General features: G+C 44.3%; 1 protein-coding gene across 2 annotated transcripts in view; it reads left to right on the plus strand.

The window, feature by feature from the left end:
- GRHL1 (grainyhead like transcription factor 1) overlaps positions 1–13,802 on the plus strand; it is a 54,771-nt gene extending 40,969 nt beyond the window's left edge. The window contains exons 10-16 of one of the 2 annotated variants that reach the window (XM_008059299.2): positions 2,704–2,755; positions 4,334–4,473; positions 5,502–5,539; positions 7,650–7,741; positions 8,557–8,642; positions 10,582–10,646; positions 12,131–13,802. In XM_008059299.2, coding sequence (XP_008057490.2) covers positions 2,704–2,755; positions 4,334–4,473; positions 5,502–5,539; positions 7,650–7,741; positions 8,557–8,642; positions 10,582–10,646; positions 12,131–12,251 — 594 coding nt within the window. In that variant the 3' untranslated portion in view covers positions 12,252–13,802. The remainder of the gene's footprint in view (positions 1–2,703; positions 2,756–4,333; positions 4,474–5,501; positions 5,540–7,649; positions 7,742–8,556; positions 8,643–10,581; positions 10,647–12,130) is intronic. The other variant, XM_021713016.1, reaches the window with a different exon arrangement.
- The last annotated feature ends 10,769 nt before the right edge of the window (positions 13,803–24,571 follow it).

Raw genomic sequence — 24,571 nt, forward strand, 5'->3', positions numbered from 1 at the left:
CCTTGGCTTTTTTTTTTTTTTTTTTTTTTTTTTTGTAGCGATGAGAGTTCACTGTTTGCCCAGGCTGGTCTCAAATTCCTGGGCTCAAGTGATCCTCCTGCCTTGGCCTCTCAAAGTGCTGGGATTACAGGTGTGAGCCATCACAACCAGGTTAGTTCATAGTTTTCATCAAATTCAAAGGTTTTCAACCGTTGTTTCTTCATGTATGTTTCCTCCTTCCCCCTCCTTGGGGAACCCTATTACACATATATAAGGTGTTTGAAGTTGCTCCAGAGCTCACTGATGCCCTTGTCATTATTTTGGAGGGCTTTTCCTCTCTGCTTCATCTTGGATAGTTTTCATTATGTCCTAAGGTTCACCAGCCTTTCTTTCTGCTGAGTCGAAACTGCTGTAGTCTCATCCAGGGTATTTTTTATCTTAGATGTTGTAGTTTTGATCTCTAGAAATTCAAGCTGAGTGCTTTATATCTTTCATGTCTCTACTTAGCACGTTTAGTTTTTTCACTAGCTTCTTGAACATATGGAATGCAGTTGTAATAGCTATCTTGAGGTTTTTGTCTGACATCTATGTCAGTTCTGAGTCATTTTGGTGGCTTGATTGTTCCTCTCATTACAGTTGTGTTTTCCTGCTTCTCTGCATGCCTGGCAATTTGCTGGACGCCAGTTGTTGTGGATCTTACCTTGCTGGGTGCTGGACATTTTTTTATTTCTGTGAAGCTTCAGAGACTTTGTCCTGAGATCTAGTTAAGTTACATGGAAACTGATTGATCCTTTCAGATCTTATTTTCCTAATTTGCTAGATGGGTCAGGAGCCATACTCAGTGTAAAGCTAATTATTCTACAATCCTGAGCAGGATTTTCCTGAGTATCTCACCCGGTGCCCTATGAATTATAACTTTTTCCAGTCTGATTGGGGGGAACAGGTACTGTTTGGGGCCCTGTGTGAGTTTCAGGCACTGTTTCTCTAATCTTTTCAGATGTCACTTTCCATCCCCACCCCAGCCTTGGTTAATTTCCTCACACCTGTGCACCTATCAGTACTCTGCTGAATACTCAAGGGGGACCCTCTGAAGATCTCCAGGGCTCTGTCTTGGAGCTCTTCCCCACTTGGTACTTAGTCCTTCTTCCTTGATCACTTTGGATTTTCAGCCCTGTCTCCTCAACCCAGGGGACCTGGACTAAGACCACCCAGACTGCCACAGCCTGGAAACTCTGAGAGCAGGAACCCTGCATGGCTGAAGGACTCACTCAGCACATTTGTCCTATCAGGGGTTGCTTTTTTTTTGTGGCCTGCCAGGGCTCTCACAATCCCAGCTGGTTTTTGTTGTTTCAGGGTGGAGGGTAAATCTGGTCTGTGTTACTCCAGTTAGGTAGAAGCAGAAGTCCCTTATCATTCTTTACGGATATGATGGATAAATAAGGAAGGAGTGTCCCATTTTGTAAAACAACCTTTTAGGGGGTGTAGTTTGTCATCAAAATGAAGTATTGTAAGGCTGTTAGAAGGGACAGAGAGATTCAGATCAATTCCGTGCACTATAGGAAATTTGGGATATTTACCTGTTTGTGTGTGTGTGTGTGTGTGTGTGTGTGTGTGTGCGCGCGTGCGCGTGCGCTGGGGAGACAATATTTATGTCATTATTACATAGCAATTTTTATAAACAGGTTGTGTGTTTACCACATTCTAGAAAAGGCAGAAGGTAGTATTTTATTCTGTTTTTTAAAATGTGGCCCTTATTGTATAATAATACCAAGATCAGTGGGATCATTTTTTTGGCTTCTCTTTGCTTGCAACAAATTTATTTAACAGAAAAACACCAGTTTATATTTAACTGGATAACTTTGTAAAGAAATCTGTGCCATCCAGAAATTAATGCCATTAAATCAAGCAAAATGAATAAATGTTATGTTTTAAGTGTATCAATTGCTTGATTTTAGGCCATGTTGGTTGCTAATATGCTTTTTTAAAAAATGTTAATAAGAGTACCTGATCTCAAGTCAGGCAAAGTGGGGACCAAAGGGAGGCCCAAACATTGCCTGTGTGATAACCACTTGTATACCTAATCCTGAATTGTACCCCACATTTCTAAAATAAATAAGTAAATATAAAAGTAAAAAATAAAAATGTTTGTGGGTTCAGTTGCACGGTCACTCTTTGCACAATTGATAGACGTTGTACAGAGGTATCCTTTCTGTAGGACCCTGGGTGCATTTTTCTCTTTTAAGTGATTCTGCAGATCTCTCTTCACATCTTTGTTCTTGGTCATGTCTTCCACTTGGTTGATGCCAAGCCCTTGGACAGAAGCACAACATTCAGTGATAACACTGCCCATGTCAGAGAGTACACTCAAAAGTATGGTCCCCTTGTGTTTTTCTTTCATTTTCTTTTTCTTCTAGTCAAAGAGAAAAGGTCCTTGTGTCTCTACAGGCAGTGTGATACATTGGCAGATTTTCTCAGCTTTTCATTTAGCCTGGACACATACTTCACTGAGAGGAATTTTGCTTTGTTTGTTTTTCAAATAAATGTTGTTCCCTGTGATTTCACGTAGTTAAAAATAATTTTTAAGACTAGCCTGCTTAGAGGAAATGATTATGATGAGTCCCGTGAATACAGTAAGTCATGAAACTCATTTCCAGAGGGGAGAGAGTTAGATATTTCAGAGGGTCAGGTAAACAGGGTCATAACTTGTCTTCTCTTCACCTGCAGGGAGCTGAGCGGAAAATCAGGGATGAAGAACGAAAGCAAAGCAAGAGAAAAGGCAAGTGTACCGCTCCCGGCTCCCAGTTGGGCACCTGTAAGTGACATGTTCCCACCGGGCTTCAGGCCTTTTCCGTTCTGAGTGGTGGCTGGCGCTTTCCAGCAGAAGACGCAGTAGTGGGTTTCTGCTGTTCTGCAGTGGTGGTGACCTTGCTGTCTCATCGGCTACAACAGCAGATGAATGGCTAACTGGGTGATCTTCCTGGGGAGCTAGAGGCTGACTCCTTGTGGTTTTCCAGAGTTCAGCTTTTTGCTGTGGGTTTTAGTTCAGGCTTCTGGTTCCAGTCCTGAAGAGTGACATACATTGTACGTGAATAGCTACTAAAACTGGGATGCGTCTCGATTTTTAAAAATAATAATCGTGACCGTCAGAACGCAGGATGCCTTCATTCCAAATGAGCATCATTTTCTTATGTGCAGTAGAGTAAACTAACACTTGCAGAGTGCACAGGGTTTCTGTCTGAACACCTCACCAGGAAGGCTCTGTTTTCTTTTTTAAATGTGACCGATATTCATATTCACAAAACCCTGTGTCTGGAAGGTAAGAAGTGCTGCCCTGTGCTCATTCGTCTGTAGTACGTGAGCTTCTGGCATGCTCTTTGAACAGTCTGTCTGGCTCAGCAGACGTCTGCCCTGCAGCACGTTAGTCAGAATTCTGCTGCTGACATCGGACTGCAAATTCCTAGTGTTGCTTCAGAGAGCAGCTCGCTAACTAGGGAACCTCATTACTGAGTGCTTCAGGGCCAGGTTATGGGGGAAGATGGATGGATGGATGGATTGATTGATTGATTGATTGATTTATGAGTCAGGGTCTCACTCTGTCACCGAGGCTGGAGTACAGTGGCACAATCACAGCTCACCACAGCCTTGACTTCCTGGGCTCAGGTGATCTTTCCACCTCAGCCTCCTTAGTAGCCAGGACTATAGGCACATGCCACCATAACCAGCTAGTTTGTTTGTTTGTTTGTTTGTTTGTTTGTTTGTTTGTTTGGTAGAGAAAGGTCTTACCATGTTGCCAAGGATGGTTTCAAACTCCTGGGCTCAAGTAATCCTCCTCTCTCACCCTCTCAGTTCTGGGACTATAGGAATGTGCCGCCATGTATGGCCAGAGTCTATAATTTATTAAATTAAAAATAGATAAGTATGCTTATGCTTAACCTCCTTGTTGAATGTCTTGGTGTGTTCTAAATCCAAAGGGTACATTGTTGTTATAATGTAAATTATTTAATGAGGATACCTGAGGTGAAATTATTTCCAAATTATGTTCAAACAATTTATAAATTTTAACCTTTCAATGAAAACTAAGTCTGCTTTGCCTTTTAATCTTCTGTGTGTGTGTCTGTGTGTCTAAAGATCGGTTTTCTGTTTTGATTTGGGTAGTATTTTCCATTGATTTTAGTGGACATACACACAACAAATTCCTTTCCATAAACTGTGATTTTTCTTAGTGCAGGCAACATGACCTGTATCTTACAGAGTGCTACAATTTAAACTGCTGCCACATTGAGGCAAATGCTTTATGGCCTGCATCCAGTCTGTGTCTAACCCTTTGACCTTGGCCTTCTCCCCTTTTTTTCAGTTTCAGATGTTAAAGTGCCACTGCTTCCCTCTCACAAGCGAATGGATATCACGGTTTTCAAGCCCTTTCTTGATCTTGACACTCAGCCTGTCCTCTTCATTCCTGACGTGCATTTTGCCAGCCTGCAGCGGGGCACTCATGTAGGTAACGAGTGTCCCAGGGAGGTTACCGGGAAACAGGGCATGGCAGAAAAAAAAAGTCTTGGTCATTATTCATGGGACAGAAGCCAACATTTAGCGAGGTTTGACCAGTTAGCTCCTTGTAATATCCGGCTGGGGTGGCATGATGCCAGCTTGATAAAACCCGTCGAGGGTCACTGGTTTGAAGACGCAGTGCCAGCCCCGTCCACTTTGTTCTGTTGTGTTCATTCGTCATTCTTATCCTCTCATCCTAGCTCATTTAAAAGATTCTAGAATAGTGATGCGGTTTGGAGTCGGAGTCTACCATCTGGTGAACGAAACTCAGGAAACCTGGGTTAGGGAGCCTTCGTGGCATAAAGAGTGTCTGAAGGCTCTTCTCGGGGTTCAGGGACTGAGTTGTCATGCATGCGTGCTCAGCCATGTCTTGGCAACTAAAGCTGAATTTAAAAACAGTCACACTCTCTTTTATGGCAGAAGCTTACTAGAGATAGGAACTTCAGTCAAGTGGAGCGTGCTTTTTATGCTGAGCCCAAATAAATATCAAAAAGACAGTCCTCCATGCACTTTGTAGATAGAGTTGAAAGGACTAAAGATTTTCTAGCGTACCTGGAGCCATGGCCAGTGCTTGCTTTCTATGGTAAGCTTTGGGTGACTGGGGGCGGCACACTGTTTCTGTAGAGGGGTGGATGGTAAAGGTTTTAGGTTTGGGGGAACCACAGTCTCTGCTGTGCTGCTTGGCACTGCCTTTTTCCTGGAGAAGCAACCATAAACAGTGTGTCATGAGTGAGTGGGACTCTGTTTCAGTAAAGACTTTCTTTATATAAACAAGCTCTGGACTGGATTTGGCCCAACCCCAGAGTGAGAGGAGTTCAAGACACCTATAACAATCTGGTTATTGAAAAATACAGCTAAGGGATTTTGTATTGGATCTGTCAGGTTCAAAATTATTTAAATTTTAGGAATAATTTTATTTATGGTCTATTATTTTGAGTAGCTGTGTGAAAAGCAATATGTTTCCTTGGTCTTAGGTCCTTTCCATTGCCTCAGAAGAATTGGAGGGTGAAGGGTAAGATTTATGTTTTGTTTTGTTTTAGTAAATTTATTTTATTTAGAAAAAATCTCAAACTTACAGAAAAACTTCAAGTATAGTGCAAAGAACTCATTTTTTCCTGAGCCATTGAGAACAATTTGCCAGCCCAGTGACCTGTCATTCCTGAGTACTTTGGTGTGTACATCCCACAGACAAGGATGTTTTCCTGCCTCACAGTCAAAACTGGAATGTTCACATTGATACGTTAGCACTGTATAGTCTCAGATCCACTCCAATTTTGCCTGCTATCCATGACTGTCCTCTGTAGCAAAAAGGATTCAGTTCAGAATCACACGTTGTCGTTAGTTGTCATATTCTTTCATCTTATGCAATTTGGAATTTTCTCAGCTTCTTCTCAACTTTTCTGACCAAATACTTTTGACTATTATAGCACTTGTTTTGTAGACTATTCCTCAACTTGGGTCTGTCTGTCGTTTTCTCACTATTAGATTCTGGTTCTGCATCTTGGCAAGGACACCATGGAGGTGAGGCTGTGTTCTCAGTGAGTCCTATCAGAGAGCACTCGGTTTCAGTTTTTCCCGTTACTAATGGTGTTCACTTTGGTCACTTTATTAAGGTGGTATCTGCCAGCTTCTCCACTGCGAAGCTGTTCTTTCTCCTTTTGTAATAAGTGTTGTCAGGGGAGGTGCATCGTAGCTTTGTAAATATCTCACTGCTCGTCAGACTTTCAGTTGATTCATTCATTCATTTATGTCAGTGTGGGCTCATCGATTTCTGTTTTATTCAGTAAGTTGTAATCCACTATTATTTACTTTGATACTCAGATTGTTCCAGAACTGGACTCTGCCTTCCCATGCTGGGGATGCTCCCACACTCTGCAGTGTGGAGGGCTGATGCTGCCCCTGTGGGCCATGAGCAGCCCCCCAAACTTGTCCAGACCTCCACATTGCTTGTCCTTCCTGATGGCTCTAGGGCTGAGTTGTCCAAGAAGGGAAGATTCACTTTTGGTTTTTAAATCTCCCTTTTCTCTTGACACCAATCTACCCTCAGAAATGTGCATCATGATGAAGAGAGCTGAGGTGTTAACAGAATGTTCTTTCCTTAGCCTCCCTCTTCCCTCATCTTTCATCTCCTCCCAAGACTTGCACCATGATGTGTGGGATACTCACACTCTATGCATGTTACCAGCGGTGCCTTCTATCTTAACTTTAATTCTTAGTTTTAGACATGAGTCCCTTGGGCGCCTTCACAGGATGCCTGTTACTTTCTAGGAGCTGAGACAAAGCTCAGAGGGCCCAGCCCCCACTCCTGAATTGGTCACACCCAGTGTTCATCTTCACTTTATTTGCCTCTTGTCTTGCTCACCTCCAACCCTCCGCTGGCCCCTCCACGACTCAGGCCTATGATAACCAAGCCCTCGGATCTGAACTCTTCTCTCTTAGGCTCTCCTCTGTCCCTTCTCCCCTTTCCACTTCCACTGACCCTGCTGTATTTTAGATCTCTAGAATCTTATGCTTTTATCACCACAGTCCTCCAACTTGCTATTCTGCTTGTAGGTCCCAGATCCTCTCCAGTCCTGCCCACACACTTTGGAGACAGCATTCTGTCTCACAAAGGTTTCAAAGATTCCCTTTTACTCATGATGTAAAATCTATAACTCCTTAGAGCTGGATGGTCAGGATAGTTCACAGCAGAGCTGACTTCCCTCTCTAGATTGGCTTCCTGTGGGACACTGTGTTTCAGCCAGCCTGGCCTTGCGTCTGCTGCTCACACTTTCTCACCTTTTTGAAATGTGCTGTCTTTTGTTACCACCTATAAAGGTTATCTCAGTGCTTCCTGAAAAGAAGTGTTCCACATTGAGAAGGCAGCTTCACCTCATGTAGGAGCAGTGGGAGATCTGGCAGGTAGCCCGAGTATGGTCCGAGGTCTATCTTAAATATCCATGAGCCCTGGTTTCATCAGTGTTTCTTTGGGCCTCAGATTCTTCATCCACAAATGAGGAAACTGGGCCAGGTACAGAATGAAAGTCATTTAAAAACTAAATTTCAGTGGTTGCCCTAAAACTCTTGGTTAATGCAGCCAATTTAAGTTGAGTCATTCATGGTGCGTTTTGGATCCTCTGCAGCTCTGCCCTGAAAAGGGGGCCATACAGCACAGAAGATGACTTTGCTGTCTCACCTCCGGTTAAGCTGGCGAGGACAGAAGAGCCAAAGAGAGGTGTGTTGGCGTTCATGTCTTAGGATGAGTTTTAAATCAGAAGTGATTTCTGAATCTGCCGGCAGTATAAATTACACAAACAAGTCTTGTCCACCTTACTTCCTTGAGGACCCTTACAGCCCATCACCTGAGCTTACAGCAGAGTTAAGAGAAACTCAACTCTGTGTTTACTAAGACACATTTCATATTGGTTAATATTTGGTTTTGGAGTTTTGTTTTGGTTGTTTTGTGTTTTTGTTTTTGTTTGACTTGGAGTCTCACTCTGTCTGTCACCCAGGCTGGAGTGCAGTGGCAGCCTCGACCTGCTGGGCTCAGGTGATCCTTCTGCCTCAGCCTTCCAAGTAACTGTAACTACAGCTGCGCGCTACCACACCTGGTTAATTTTTTGATTTATTGTAGAAATGAAGTCTCTCCAGGTGGCCCAGGTCAGTCTCAAACCCGTGGGCTCAGGCAAGGCTCTTGCGTCAGCCTCCCACAAGTACTGGGGTTACAGGTTTGAGCTACCACACCTGGCCTTGTTTTTGTTTTCTGAGTCAGGGTCTCACTCTGTTGCCCAAGCTATAGTGCAGTGACGCAATCATGGCTCACCTCAGCCTCGGCCTCCTAGACTCAGACCATCCTTCTGGCTTAGCCTCCCGAGTAGCTGAGACTACAGGCATGCACCATGATGGCTAGCTAATTTTTGGCTTTTTTAAAAAATGTGTTTATTTTAATAAATCAGCACCCATGATCTGTTTTCGTATTTTGCTCTTGTGAATTAACTACGTCCTTTTTCTTTTTTTTTCAATCCTTACTCCTGGTTGGGGATTGATTAGTACTGCTCTATGTTCGAAAAGAGTCAGAAGAAGTCTTTGATGCCCTGATGCTCAAGACTCCATCTTTGAAGGGCTTGATGGAAGCTGTAAGTAAGATCAACTCTGTAATCACCTTTAAAAAATGAAAGCAAACTTGCACAGGATTCACTAAAACAAATTTTAAATTTTATCAGATGATCTAAATTCCTTTGTTGGATCTCTGCTGGGGTTGTTGACACCTTTCTTAAGCCCTGGTGTGTCTCACATTTCATGTTCACTGAGGGGTCTTACCCTGCAGTAGTCACTCAGTCGTGTCTGCTCCACTGAATTGAATGTATTCCTGATGGTCTATGAAGTAGTTTAATTTTTATATACATGGTTAAGTGAAGATGGCCATTTATCAAACCCTTTACAAGCTAGCAAGTTATTTTTAATCAAGTAAAATCTTTAAAACTTCATACATAAAAACAGTGGCTCCCGCGTCTGCTCTTGAAACTCCTTATCCTAGGAAATTACTGCACTTGTGTCCATACCTTACCCAAAGCCTATTTGAGGAAATTTAGAAGTGTAACCAGTGACATCATAAACACTTCTTATAGGATTTCAACACAGGGCTGGAGAAAACTGAACCCACATCCCCTTGGGGAGATCAGTGAAGGACCACACAGAAGGATGCTGCGCTGGTTTCCCATTCTGGCTTTGCCCTCAGGAAAATTCAAATAATGGGCACTTTGTCCCGATATATACCCACGTCAGGCCCCTGGAGGCTACAGAAATCTGTGAACTCAAAGTGTGTCCATAATTAGGCTAGAAATGTCTCCCCTGGCTCCCCCTGAATTCGCTTAATTTATCTTCTGAAGAGCTTGCTCTGTGCCTGGCACTGTTGTAGGCACTGGAGTTCCGAGAGTAATTGAGGCAGTGTCAAGTAGTGTTTACGTTCCAGTTAGGAAGATGGAGATGGTACCATAAGCAAAGGGATCAATATGTAATTTTGCAGGTACTGATAAGTACAATGAAGATGAATACAGTGGGTGAGGGCGTGGGTTTGGGGAGCTGCCATGTCATCTCAGGGCACCTGGAGCTCCCAGGCATGACTCCACATGCCCCGCCTACATCACAAGCAGCACTGCAATCCCACTGCCGCATCCTACTTCCTGCAGTTTCTCCTACGTTTCTCTTTATTTTGCCTTTTGACTACCCGTTGTCATTTCTTATCATAAAAACTCTCGGATTATGATTGGGAAAAGGAGAATGTGGAAAAGAGAGAGAATCACTGCACCAGTGTGACATGTTCACAACTCTCACAGGCAGTTCACGGTGGTGTCCTATATCTTTTGGGGTTGGGATTTCATAATATACAAATTATTATCACCCAGTGATACAGAAAAGAAAAAGGGCATGTTTGCCTGGAGAGAGCACAGAACTGGGATTTGGTGTGAAATGCACACTTTTGAAAGCATGATAGGGATCTGAAGGTTTGTCTTCGAGGCCCAGTTTCTCACGACTGCCTTTGCGTTGCTCTGTAGATGGAGGTGCAGAGGGATCCCAAGCTAAGAAGTGGTCTAGACAACAAGTCCAGTAGTCTCTGATCTAGACTGAATCCGCTGTTGGCCTTTGGAATAGTTTAACCATTCTCTTTAAAAATAGACTGTATGATAGTGGAAAACTGCTGGAGCAGGGCACACCTCATCAACAAGGGTACTCGCATGTGAACACTTGTATACCTAACCCTGAATTGTATCCTACATCTTTAAAATTAAAAATTTAAAAAAAAAAATAGTCTGCATGCCCTGAGAGGAAGGCATCCAAAGTTTACATCACTGGATCGTGTGGGCCACTCATGGCTCATTACAGAGGGAATGACCAGGACTGAGGGGAGGTTGAGGACCCCCAGAACATGGCCTGGGTCTTTTCCATGTCTTTGTGTATGCATTTTTGGAAAACATAAAAGTTGAAAAACTATATATGTATATGTCTATATATGTTATTGTTTGTTTTTTAAAGCTATGGGAACAACATTTGGTAACTTTTTTGTTATTCTTTTAGATCTCAGACAAATATGATGTTCCCCATGACAAGATTGGGAAGATATTCAAGAAGTGTAAAAAGGGGTGAGCAACCACTGCGTCCCGTGTGCCTCTGAAAGCACCAGTGCTCCATGCCAGCGTGGCGCACGTGCCTGGTGCCTGGTGCAGAAGCACCATGGAAACATGAGTGCTAGATTACAATTTTTGTGCTCAGTTATTTAGATAAAATCAGTCTGCCTCTAAAGAGATCTTTGTGGATCGTTTTTCTAAGTAAAGGTTTTATTTTATTTGGTGAAGTGGCTCCAAGTCCTGGGGTGCGTGGTGGCACATACCAAGGACAACCATGACAGTACCTGTATGTGCAGAGCCTACTGTGGCCAGACACTGGGCTGGGCACTTTCCAGGTCACTGCATTTAGTCTTCACCTGGTCTTTCTGAGATGGTTCTTACTACTCGTAGTTTGTAGACCAGGAGCTGGGCTCAGAGAGCTCCAGAGCCTGGTGGTCCGAGGTTGGAGGGCTCGTTCATGGAGGAGCCATGACCCAGATCCAGTGAGGCTGCCTCTCCAGCCCTGTGCTTTCTGCTCTGCCATCCTGCCTTGGATTGGGTTTTCAAATTATGTAGCATTGTTGCTTTGTACAGAAATTAATATTTTTAGTTCTGTTTTACTGAAGTGTCTGTACTGTTTGGCATGGATAAACAGGGTATAGCATAAGAATTTGGGGACATAATTCTAAAAAAAATTCAAACTGGAAATTTCTAGAGGTGGAAAGAGGTGGACTTAATAGTGGTTCACTTAAACTTTGACGATAACTTGCCAGAGAGGATAATTTGTCAGGAGCTATGGCTTCAGGCCATGTAGATTAATTTTATCCATATGTTTTCTAAAGCTGGACCAACGAAAAGTTACTTCTGTCGATTTATTTTGTTATAATTAATACCACTTATCGGGTGACTACTATATGCTAGAAATAATAACGTAAATAAGCTAGTCATTTTTGTTTACCACGTGCCATGCACTGTGATGTAAGTGCTTTTTCCTGATTCCCTCTTCTAATTCTTTTCAACAGTCTTATAAGAAAGACCCCATCGGCCGGGTGCAGTGGCTCAAGCCTGCAATTCTAGCACTTTGGGAGGCCGAGGTGAAGGAATTGAGAACAGGTTCCAGAACAGCCTGGGCAACTTGGCGAGACCTCATCTCTACAATATACCAAAAAAATAAAATATTAGCTGAGCATGGTAGCGCACGCCTCTAGTTCTGGCTACTTGGAAGGCTGAGGCGGAAGGTTTGCCTGAACCCAGTGGTTCAATGCTGGGGTGGTCGTGAACGTGCCACTGCACTCCAGCCTGGGCAACAGAGTGAGACTCCAACTCAAAAAAAGAAAGAAAGAAAGAAAGACTCCATCATTTTTCCCATTTTATAGATGAAAAATTTCAGGTTTAGTAAGGTTTAACTAATTTGTCTCCCACATCACGACCAGTAAGTAACAGAGCTAACAGTGAAATCTAGGTCTCTCTCCAACGCTGGGTAAGAGTTAAGTCAGCTTGTCTTTTCTCTCCTTGTCCAGGATTCTAGTGAATATGGATGACAACATTGTGAAGCATTACTCCAACGAAGACACCTTCCAGCTGCAAATTGAGGAGGTGGAGGTGGGAGGTTCCTACAAGCTCACCCTGACTGAGATCTAAGGCCAGCAGCGCACATCCCCCCATCAGTTCCATGAAGGTGTTTCTAGGTCTTAGGGTTTGGCAAGCGCAGCTGCCCCCTCAGTCATCGGCAAGCACAGGCGGGTGGCAAGGGACACTGGAGCTACATCTGGCTTGGTGGTAGCATTTAATCTGTTGCATTGGCGTTTTTCAGACGGCAGAAAAATCCACATACCATAATATGGTTGAATTTTCTGATATACTATAATTTAAAGTGAAAACTATTCTAAGACTTAACAGAGTCTCCGGGAACCTTTAGGGTGTCTGTTACCTTATTTATCAAAATTGGGATATCTGTGTTGTCCCTGCAATGTTAGTGGGCCTACTCACTAGTGAAGTCTGAAAAAGCAGTAGGTGTGGCTTTAAGGATTTGGTGCCCTTGCCTGAACTCAGTATGACTCCACTGTCTCAGGTTAGTGGGAGCACACCTGAAGAGTGAGGGGAACCCTTTCTCCCCCACCCTCTCAGCCTCCACCAAATGTTTACTAAAAGAGGGCATGTTACTGAAATCTTCCTTCAACTTTCTTGGACATATTTGACTGCCTTTCTTATGAAGAATTAAATGGGTTACAGTATGAAATCAGTTAAGATAAAGCTGCATTGTATATAAGTGCAATATATTTTTGAAGGTCTGTGTCTGTAAATGTGTACATACATGTCTTATATAAATATATAATATATAAATATGGTGTCTGTGTACATACAGTGAAGATATGCAGTAAGATCTACCTTAAAAGACTTTCCCTAGACAAAAAGTTAAGTTATTTTCGATGATGTCTACCAAGCTGATAGAATTCTGTGCTTAGTGGAACCCACTAGACACCTTTTCTCTGTGTTTTCCCAAACACAAGCAGTCATTCTATAGCATAGCAAAACCTTCTCAAGTGACAGAGATTCCGTTTGCTATTGAGAATGTTGTTATCTGGATTTCTGCACTGTTTAACAAATGAAGTAAAAGAAAAAAACTGTTGCAATTCATGTCTGTTGTATATGTTAGTATCAGTCAGATAGGGAGTAAACACACACAGTCGTTACAGCACACATACTGCAATTATGGTGTACCCGGTGATACGACTTGGAATGGAGTTCTTCCTAGTATTCCTATTATGAAATGATTTTTTAATCATGTTTCAGAGCCTTCAAGCTTTGATCTTGTATGTTAACAATTCTAGAAAGCATTCATGAGTTTATGAAAATATATTACCATGGCAGGGGAGCAATTTTGTACACATGTTTAAATATATAAAAATACTAAAAAATGTAATTTTATTAAAAAATCACGGGTATCTTTAGGTTCAGGGAATGAGAATAGGTCATTTGTATAAGTAGGATTGATAGTTACATTCTTAGGTTAAAATATTCTAATGAAGTATGTGAACTAAATTGCTGGTTTCCTAAGATATCCTGGGACATGGGTCATACAACTATTTTATATTTTGTTTTATGAAATTGATCTGTCTTGTTTGTTGTTTTTAATTGTATCCTTGAAGATGTATTTCAAACCAAAGGGATTAAATTTTATATGTCTATTTCATAATATGTCATTTTCTGTATTTGGTTTGATTTTATCTTTTCATTAGTCAGTAAAACAAAATATTACAGCTGAAAAGCATCTTCTTATTAGCACTTTCCTCATTTCTTAAAATATATCCTTAGGTTGCTTCCTTCATGTTAGTTTTTTTTTTACAGGTACCTGAAATGATCCAAGTAGTTGTTAAGTCAGGGGCCCTGAATAACTTTTCAATTCCTACCAAAATTTACCCATTAAAGCAGAAGACAAATGCTTTTATACCTAAAATCTTAGTGCTTTTAGTTTTTTATTTATTTATTTATTTATTTTGAGTTGGAGTCTCACTCTGTCACCCAGACTGGAGTGCAATCCTGGCCACCGCAGCCTCGACCTGCTGGGCTCCGGCGATCCTTCCGCCCCAGCCTTCCGAGTAGCCGGAATTACAGGCATGCGCTACCACGCCCGTCTGATTTTTTGATTTATTGTAGAGATGAGGTCTCACCGAGTTGCCCAGGAGGGTCTCGAATGTTTTTAGTTTTTAAAGGTCTAACAAAATGTTTAGTTTAAGTCTGCCAGTAATGTTTTATTTCATTGACCCAGACTGGAGTGCAGTGGCACCACTATGACTCACTGCAGCCTTGACCTCCTGGGCTCAGGCGATCCTTCCACCTCAGCCTCCCAAGTAGCTGGAACTACAGGCATGCACCATGACTCCTGGTTCGTTTTTTCTAATTTTGTAGAGACAAGGTTTCATTATGTTGTTCTGGCTCGTCTTGAACTCTTGGGCTCAAGCAGTCCTCCTGCCTTGGCCTCCCAAAGTGTTGGGATTACAGGCTTGAGCCACCATGCCTTGCCCAATTCATTAAAACTTCTAAATTCATTTAGTTCAGGGCCTAAATGTATTTGTAATGACTATATGATCAAATTAAGAAAACTGCCGGATAGATTGTTTCCTGTAACATCTGTGCATTTTTCACCTTAATCTTCAGGCCAGAGTCAAGACTCTACCTCTTCCTGGGTTCACAAATCACTCAGTGGTTCCAGAGTCCAGCCTGGCATGAGGCCTGGGGGGCCCAGCAGGCGCACCTCCATGAGAGCCCCTCCTCTCTCCAGCAGGTTCCCTGACACTCCCTGCTTTCCCACGTGCTCCTGCCTTTCTTTTCTCCCTTGTCACTCAGCTCTCACTTTTGCCTCAGAGCTTGGCTTTGTCCTGACTTTCCCAGGGGGATTACCCCAGACTCCTCAGCCTGGCTCTCCCTCCTGGATCTCACTGCTCTGCATCGTGATCGAACATGTTGGTTCTTCAGAAGCCCCTAATTTCCCGGAGAACAGCTTGGAAGTCTTAGTCCACTTTGGATCTCTGGCAAAAGCCAGTTACATCTAGATGCGCCATAAGTGATGCTGTGTTGATGAAGTGACTCGTCAGTGTCTTCAGGTAACCCAGCCACTTGCAAAACAGCTGGGAGAGTTTTTAGAAGTTACAGGCTCGGAAATTAGTCTGGGCTGGATGTGGACCAGTAGGCCACAGAGTAGGGCCCCTGGGTAGAAATTGTCTAGGTAGTGATCAACAATCGCCAAAGCAGAAGTCCCTGAAGCACAGTAGCTCACAAAGGTTCTTTTAAGGGGATGGCAATCCCTGGTTGGGAAGATGACACAGGTGGCTGAATGGAGCCCCTGTCCATGGGAGGAAGCTGGACCACGCTGCGGTGGGACTGTTGACTGAGCTTGTGTTCAGCATTCCTGTGGCTCCATTCGCCCTGTGAGGGAAGCAGTATGTTAACTGTCATGCAGTACTAACAACATTTCCATCTCCCTAGAGATTGCCCAGTCATCAGTGCCACTGCCAGGCTTTGAGTCACTGCCTTCTGCAGTTCCAGCCCCTCCCCCAGTGCCCATGGCTCTCAGCAGGGCCCAGAGGCACCAAGTTGGGCATAGGCTGCTTCCTCCCTTCTGCCTTAAACACATGCCCCTTGTTCTGAACCCCTTTAGCTCTATCATCCCCTTCAAATCTTTGAACCAAATTTTGTTTTATTGTAAATGGAACATGCCAAAAAATCCATAAACCATTCAAATGAGTGTTAGGGTTTCATGTAAGATCTTTCTGAGGAATCAGTTTCCTGCCTTCCTCTCCCGCTCCCCCAGAGAACCACTGATGATTTCAAAAAGGAGGCCGAGATGCTTATGCAAATCCAAGCACACCATTCACATTGCTGCCAATACTGTTCATACTGGTTTTGGCAGGCGGTTTCATGGGTCAGTATTCTTGAGGCATGTTCTTTTTAGAAACTGTGTTGTATTCCGTTATCTAGATCTCACCATCTAATTCGTCCCCACTGGAACACATGGAGGCTACATTTTTTGCCGTTATAGATGTTGCTGCTCCTACGTACTTGTGAAATGAAATTGTAAAGTGAATTCTTAACAAGAATACTGACTCAAAGAATATGTTCAATTAATGTTTTCTAGACACTGCCAAATTGCCATCTGAGTGAATCAATTTACATCCCTGCCAGCTGAGTATGAGAGGGCTGGTTTCCTGGCTTCTTGCTGCTTTGACTTGGACTCCTCTGAGCGAAACTGAGCATAACTGTGTGTTTATTGGTCACTTGGACTTCATTTCCTGTGAACTGTGTTTTTATCTGTGAAAGAATAATCTGCTCATCGTTCTGTCTTCTCGCTTCTTGTGCACTTCAGTCTCCTGCGGTCTGACTTCCATCCCTGCTGTGTCCTTTACTGAACTCCGCTAGACACCCGACAGTCTCATTAATCATTCCCCACAGGAATCTAATGAAACGTGGGATGCTGCCCCATTTCACAGAAGAGGCTCAGAGAGGCTCAGGAGAGCACAGTACCGGAAAGAGATAGAAGTCTGACTCCAAAGCTCCCTTCCTTTCCACTAGCACATGCTGTTTCCAAGGTTACCAGTGACCTAATTGCTTATGTTTTTTCTCTCTAGGGCATTTGACATTAAAGGCGAATTTCTAAGTGACTTTTGACTTTCATGGCAGGTGTATCAGCTAGAGGTTTCGGTTGCAAGAATCAGAAACTACTTAAACTGCTTTAAAAAACACAGGAAATATCTTGCAGAGAAGTTGAAAGGTGGCAAACTTGGTCCCAGATCTTGATGTCACCAACAACTCAGTATCTTTCTCTTTTTGGGGGCAGGGCTTCATCCTAAGTCTCCCTTTCCTTGAGGTCTCAAGATAATTGCCAACAGTTTCTAAAACGACGTGTCTCCTGGTTCAAGTCCAGAGGAAACAAAAGAGAGCATGTTTTCAGCACAATGTCCCAGCAGAAGTCCTGGGTTTCACCATGATTGGATCATTTCAGTGCACATGGCCATCCATGAGTCAGTTACCACAGCTCTGGATGGAAGACTCCTCCCCTCGACCACTTCACCAGCAGAAATCAGGACCTTGGGGAGACTGGAAAGGGAAGCTGGGTCAGAGGGAACAGAGGCACCCAGTGTCTGCCTCATCGGCTCTCCTGGTCCCTGGTCAGGGCATTCCTGACCACACCTGCCTGAGCTTGGTTCCCAGGCCCCAGTCTCGATCTTCCCTGAATCTGGTCACTTTCACACAGACAACTCCTGACTCTCCCTCCCATCTAGAACCTTCCTTAAGTTCTAGATTCTGCCCATCACGGGACATACCCTACCTAGACGAGCTGCCAGGCACTTCACCGTAACATCCCAGACTAGATTCCCTTCCTGGCCATGCTGCTCCCGGGCTTTCTACAGTGAGTGGTGTCTGAGGCGGACCTCCAAGAGCTATGTCTGACTCCACTCTCTCCAGCCTTAGCTTCGAGTCCAACCATAGGATAGGGCCTGGCATATCTTCGTGGTCTTTCATTCCCTTCCTCGCCCCTGTCGTGATGCCTGCCACTACCTCATGTCCCCCAGGCCCGTTTAGCTCACAGCTCTCTGAATTGTGGATCACGTCATGTCCGGATAAACTGCAAATGGCTGTCCTGGATGTGGTTCACGTGCCACACTCCACTCAGCCCCGACGCACTCCTGTGTAGAAGCCCACTTGCAAGTTTCCAGACATAAGTCATGCTCCTCAGGGCACTTCACTTCCGCCCTTGTCTCTCCTTCTGCCTCAAGTCCTCCTCTCTGTATTAGCCAGAAAACTTCCACTCATTCTTTGCAACCCTGTTCAACTGTCACCGCTTCTAGAGAGCTTTCCTTAGCCCTCACCTCTTGCACCCCCAGGGAAAATATAGACACCTCCAGAGCATCACATTTTCATGATCTGTTTAGATGTCTGGCTACCTCATCTGGGTGCCATGCACCATGCTGTTCTTACCTCCACAGCCCCAATGCCCAGCATGGTGCTGGGTGTGGACCGGGTCATCAGCCAATGGTGATGTTAATTCCATGTGTTCAGTTGCTCAGAACAAAATTCTTGGCGTCCTCATCAAGCTGCCTTTCACATCCTGTATCTAATCACCCTGAAAACCCCATAGTCCTCACCTTCAAAACACATCCAGAATCCAAGCATCTCTTGTCACCTTCATCTTTGGCCTGGGTTTTTTTTTTTTTTTCCAGAGATAGCGTCTCACCGTTGCTCAGGCCAAAGTGCAGTGGCTGTTCACAGGTGCAATCATAGACGCTATAACCTTGAACTCCTGGGCTCAAGTGAGCCTCCTGCTTCAGCCTCCCCAGAAGCTGGAACTACAGGTGTAAACTACCATGCCTGACTTTCTGGCCTGGATTTTTGCAGTAACGTAACTGGACTCATTGTTTCTACCCTTGGGCCCTTCGTTTTTTTCTCAATCGTCTAGCAGCTGTGGTGATCCTTCTGGAATATAAATTAGAACCCTGCTTGCAACCCTGCGATGGCCCCCTATTTCACTCAGAAAAGCCTGACATCCTTATGCAGGATCTGTCCTCCTTACTCTGACCTCAAGTTACACCACACCTGAGTCTTCTGCATAGCTGGGCCTACTGAGGTTACACAATGTCAGAGCAAATGGGGACACACGGGTAATAAAAGCCACCACATTTGACTCCTACTTTTCCCTTGCTGGAAGTTGTGTTGAAGGTGTGCTCCATCTTGGTGATGTTTCCAAGAGGAAAGACTCACTTGTGTGAGCCTCACGGGAGAATCCAGTGGCGTTCATGGCAAGGTGAGTTGGAGACTGAGTCTTGGGCCTGGCCCTTCCTAGCAGATTCCTTTTTTTCTTCGTGTCTGTTAAAGACCATCAGAAGCAGTTGCTTGCACCTAGTAGGGCCAACAATTTGCCTTCACTGTCTTACCTCAGGGCTATCTCAGCTCTCCAGCCCCACATTAGAGTCTGGTCTATGGAGACTATGGTCCCCTTTCCAGCCCACAGAACATCAGATCAGTCCGTCCCATTGGTGCTGGTGTGCTGAAGGACCTGGTGAGCAGGAGGACCTAGCATCATCTATAGACAATGCTAGGATGATACTGTGTCAGTGAGTAGAAGACAAATCTCATAAAAGTCAAGGGCCTGCCTCAGTAGAATTTCCAGGAGTCCAGAGACCTGGGTGCATGTAGCGTATCTCTTCCAAGATGAAGGCAAGTGCTCCTTGGTCCCTCCACCTGACCCCACTGCCTACCCCTCCCTGTTCCCACCACATAATCCCTGATCTCCTCCTTAATCTGCTCTATTTTTTTCCATAACAGTTATCACTTTTTTTTTTTTAGTTGGCGTCTCACACTGTCTCCCAGGCTGGAGTGCAACAGCCCACTCGCAGCCACCCCAGTGATGACCTGCTGGACTTAGGTGATCCTTCCGCCTCAGCCTTCCAAGTAGCCAGAACTACAGGCACACACTACCATGCCTGGCTAATTTTTTATTTATTGTAGAAACAAGGTCTCGCCAAGTTGCCTGGACTGGTCTCAAACCTGCAGGCTCAGACAATCCACTCACCTCAGCCTCCCAAAGTGCTGTGATTACAGGCTGAGCCACCAAGCCCAGCCAACAGTTATCACTCTTTTAGCATGATATACATTTTACTTGATTATTACACTTATTGTGCATTGTTTGCCTCTCTTTGCTAGAATGTTTCCTCCACCAGAAAAGGGTTTTGTCCGGCTTATTCACTGACAAATCCCAAATGCCTACCAAAAAATGTCTGGCACCTTGTAGATACTTGGGCCAGATCTCTCCCAGTGGCCCCTTCAGATGCATTCTCTACCCTTCTCCCTGGGATGCTCAACCTGTGGACCGCATCAACCTGTGTGGGCTGCTGGGAGACAGGAAGGGAGAGATCGAGGTCAGGATATTGATACCCCGGCTCCTGCAGACTCCAGCCAGGCTGTTCCCAAAGCCTGTTGTGCCTCTGGTGTTCTTTTCCACATGACTTTCCTTCCAGGAACTTGTAACCACGTTCCTGTTTCTTCAGGGATTAGGGGCTGCCTGCTGGAGAGTAGAACACTATCCCTGTAGATCCTAATACATTCTTATCTTGGTCAGTAGTCCTTTCATAAAGAATTCCTTCTTGCCTGATCCTATTTTCAGTGTGCTGTCTGCTCTCTGTTGTGATCCTGCCTGATACAATGATCAATCAATGTTCACTGACGTACTGAATGAATTAATAGATGGCAGCCTCTGGACGATCACAGAACTTTGAATCCCAAGTCTTCTCTCTTGAATAATCTCTTGTATATTAAGCTAAAGAAGAATCCTGCAACTCTCTTCTGTTATAATATGCTATGGAAGACTAAACACACTTCTAAGAGGACAATACATTGGGTGAGTGGGCTTTCTTTCAGTGATAAGGAAAGAAAATTTGACTTTCTTTCCCGGAACTATCCCCAGCTGGTGTACACGGTCTCAGCTGACATGTCTGCATTTGAAGGGAGCCATTGTCAGTGGTCTCAGATCTTTTTTTCTGACCTCTACTCCTCAGTGCATGACTCTTGTTACTCTAGAAAATTAAGTCCACAGCCCAGCAAAATCACCTCATGCTCAAGAGCACATCAGGAATCATCCCAGGTCAAACAGTTACAAAAACATCATGATTATCCCTTGAGACATTGCTTGACCTGGTTTCTTTATCCTACTGAAAATAAAGCACCCCTGCTTAATTTTCAGGAAAAAAAAAACTAAAGTGATAAAAACCAAAATAAGGCCGGGTTCGGTGGCTCAGCCTGTAATCCCAGTACTTTGGGAAGCCAAGGCAAGTGAATTGCCTGAGCCCACGGGTTAGAGAACAGCCCAGGCAACTTGGTGAGACCTCATCTCTACAATAAATCAAAAATTAGCCGGGCGTGGTAGCGCACACCTATAGTTCTGGCTACTTGGAAGGCTGAGGCAGAAGGATCACCTGAGCCCAGCAGGTCGATGCTGGGGTACCCGTGAGTGTGTCACTGCACTCCAGCCTGGGCGATGGAGTGAGACTCCGAGTCAAAAAAAAAAAGAAAACTAAAATAATACCAGTTAGTTGTGTTTTACTCCCTTTCACCTTTGAGGATTGTTTTTCTTTCCTTCTTGATGTCTTGCTATCTGTCAAGACCTCAACCACTGATGGGGGAATCATTGAATGTGAAAACACTTAAGGGTTTGGTCTGCTATTGAGGCCAGAAGAAGAGGCCACTCCAGTAAACAAGAAGCAGCAGAAGGAAGGCAGGAGCCCTTCTGGTCCCAAAAGCTTGAAACTCACCAGACTGTTCCTATTCAGACTGCTGGTGGTGAGCCTCTGTGAAGGAGGGAGGAAAGTGCAGAGAGTAGTCAGTGTTTTACCCACTGAAATAAATATGGTGTTTTAACATTTTCTCCACACAAGTGCACAGACTTGTTCTCTGACTTCTTTTTTCTGACCTCTACTCCTCAGTGCATGACTCTTGTTACTCTAGAAAATTAAGTCCACAGCCCTGTGCACTTGTGCTTCAGGCCTGAAGCACCCGAGAAGGGTCTGAGGGCTTGTAAGAAGCCAGCCTCCCCTCCACTCCTGATGTGGGTGTCTATTTTGATTTGATTTGTTTTTAAAATTCTACTTTAGAATTTTAACAGGCTGGAGTGCAGTGGTGTGATCTTAGTTCACCATAACCTTGAACTCCTGGGCTCAAGCAATCCTCCCACTTCAGCCTTCTGAGTAGCTGGGACTTCATATGTGTATCACCCCACACCCAACAAATGACTTGGGTATCTAAAGCCAGTGTGATCATTAATCTTATCATTTTGACTGGGCTAAGGGATGCCCAGATAGCTGATAAAACATTTCTGGGTGTGTCTGTGAGGGTGTTTCAGGAAGAAAGAGGCATTTGAGTCAGTAGACTGAGTGAAGAAGACCCACTTTCATTAGTGTGGGTGGGCACCATCCAATCTGTTGAGGGCCCGAATAGGTGACCAAAAGGTGGAGGAAGAGCAAATTCGCACTTCTGTTGGAGCTGGGATGTCCACCTTGTCCTGCCCTTGGACATCGGAGCTCCTGGTTCTCAGTGCTTTGGACTTAGACCGGGACTTACACCATTGCCACCCCACTCCCACCCAGTCCTCAAGCCTTCAGACTTTGATTGAACCACTCCATCAGCTTTCCTCGTTCTCCAGCTTGTAGCAGCAGACTGTGGGACTTCTAAACCTCCATAATCATGTGAGCCACTCTCTATAATAAATCAGGCTTGTTCACTTGACAGACCTTTTCTGCTTTTACAGGTCAGGTAAGAATTTAGTGTCCTATCAATTTCACCTCTAGAAACACCATGATTAACTAGGCAGACTGTTCTGATTGCTAAATATATATATACCTGTTGGTTGTTTCTCTGGAGAACACTGACCAACACAAATTTGGTAACAAAAGTGGTTCCACGGTGGCTCATGCCTGTAATCCCAGAACTTTGGGAGGTGAAGGTGAGAGAACAGCCTTAGTCCAGGGGTTCCAGACCAGCCTGGGAAACTTGGTAACACCTCATCTCTACAATAAATTTTTTTAAAAATTAGCCGGATGTGGTGGCAGGCACCTGTGGTTCCAGCTACTGGGAAGACTGAGGCAGAAGGATCACCTGAGCCTAGCAGGTCAAGGCTGCGGTGGCCTTGAGCATGCCACTGCACTCCAGCCTGCCAAAGTTCTAGGTAAGACTCCGACTCAAAAAAAAAATAAGTGGTTCCAAAGTAACAGAATTTTAAGGATGAGTTTTCTGAATTGATTCTGGAGTTTCCAGAATTGGTTTTCTAAATGAATTAGATTTAAAGATGCCAATGTCTCCATTTCCAGTAGTAAAGACAACACCAATAGTCATACAGTGAAGTATTTATAGACATACACAAAACATCTGCATTGGATATACCTAATCAACCACTTACAAGAAGCAAGAAAATGAGTGATGCTGTATATGAGATTTCCAAACATTTTTTTGAAAACTAGTGAATATAACGGCATTGGTTGTTGGACATAATGTTGCTGGACAAAGGGGTGAAAGAAAAAGATGAGCTCAGGGATTCAAATTCCCAGCTCAAGTGCACATCAGTGTGCCTTGAAGAAAACTCTTAGTTCCTACAGCCAAAAGTCTGAAATTACTGAAAATCAAATGCAGGACTTCATCCTACAATTGACTGAATTACAACCCAGACTGACCATCCAGCCTCGCAGGGGGTCTATTATTAAAGTGGGGGCATTGTGGGGGAAAAATGGGATCCTGTAAGTTGAAATGGGGACATGTGGGAAGAGTCTGATGAAACTGGGGACACGGAGCCCCTAAATGCTGATGGGTCTTGTTTGCCATTGGAAGAGGTCTCCACACTTCCGCTTTTCACTTCTCTCTGGGGAGCTAACTCTATGTTGCCTGAGGAAATAGTAATGGACTCCCCTGAGACAGATGCTATGCAAGACAATGCCTATTCTCCTTAGGACCCACCCGGTTTTTGCTTCTAGACCTATAACTAGACTCAAGTCCCAGCAGACCCCTCAAGGTGAGGTACAAAGTGTGACCCATGAGGAGATGTGCTATACTCCAAAAGAACTACTTGGGTTTTCTAATTTATACAAAGAGAAATCTGAATAACATGTAAGGGAGTGAACATTAAGGGTGTGGGATAATGGTGGAAGAGACATAAAGTTGGATCAAGCCAAATTTATTGATATTGGTCCACCAAATAGAGATTCTGCATTTAATGGTGCAGCTTGAGGAGTTAGAAAGAGCTCTAATAGCCGGGTGTGGTAGCTCACACCTGTAATCCTAGAACTTTGGGAGTCTGAGGCAGGAGGATCACTTGAGGCCGGAGTTCAAGATCAGCCAGGGTAACAAAGCAAGAATCCATCTCTACAAAAACAAGAATTAGCCATGTGTGGTGGCATGCACCAGTAGTCCCAAGTACTTGAGAGGCTCAGGCAGGAGGATAGCTTGAGCCCAAGAGTTCGCACTGCAGTGAGTCATGACTATGCCACTGCATTCCAGTGTGGGTAACAGAGTGAGACCCTATCTCAAAAAATAATAATAATAATAATAGCTCTTAACAGTTTGATTGATTGGAATATAGATCAAAAGAGACACCCCACAGAGAGCAAACTGAAATTCCTGGTCTCTCTTGGTTTAATATGGAGGAAGGGATTCAAAGGCTTAGGGAGATTGGAAAGTTAGAATGCATTTGTCATCGAAGACCTTCTCATCCCCACTGATACTTTAAACCCTAGCATCCTTAAGAGCTCCATGGTGTGAGCTGGGCTCGGTGGCTCAGCCTGTAATCCCGCGCCTTTGGGAGGCTGAGGTGAGTGGATTGCCTGAGCCCGTGGGTTCGAGACCTGCCTGGGCAACGAGACCTCATCTCTACAATAAATCAAAAAATCAGCCGGGCGTGGTAGCGCATGCCTGTAATTCCGGCTACT

This window comes from Carlito syrichta, unplaced genomic scaffold (genome assembly GCF_000164805.1).
Source record: "Carlito syrichta isolate Samal-C Ts95f unplaced genomic scaffold, Tarsius_syrichta-2.0.1 Scaffold303988, whole genome shotgun sequence".
Lineage (NCBI taxonomy): Eukaryota > Metazoa > Chordata > Mammalia > Primates > Tarsiidae > Carlito > Carlito syrichta.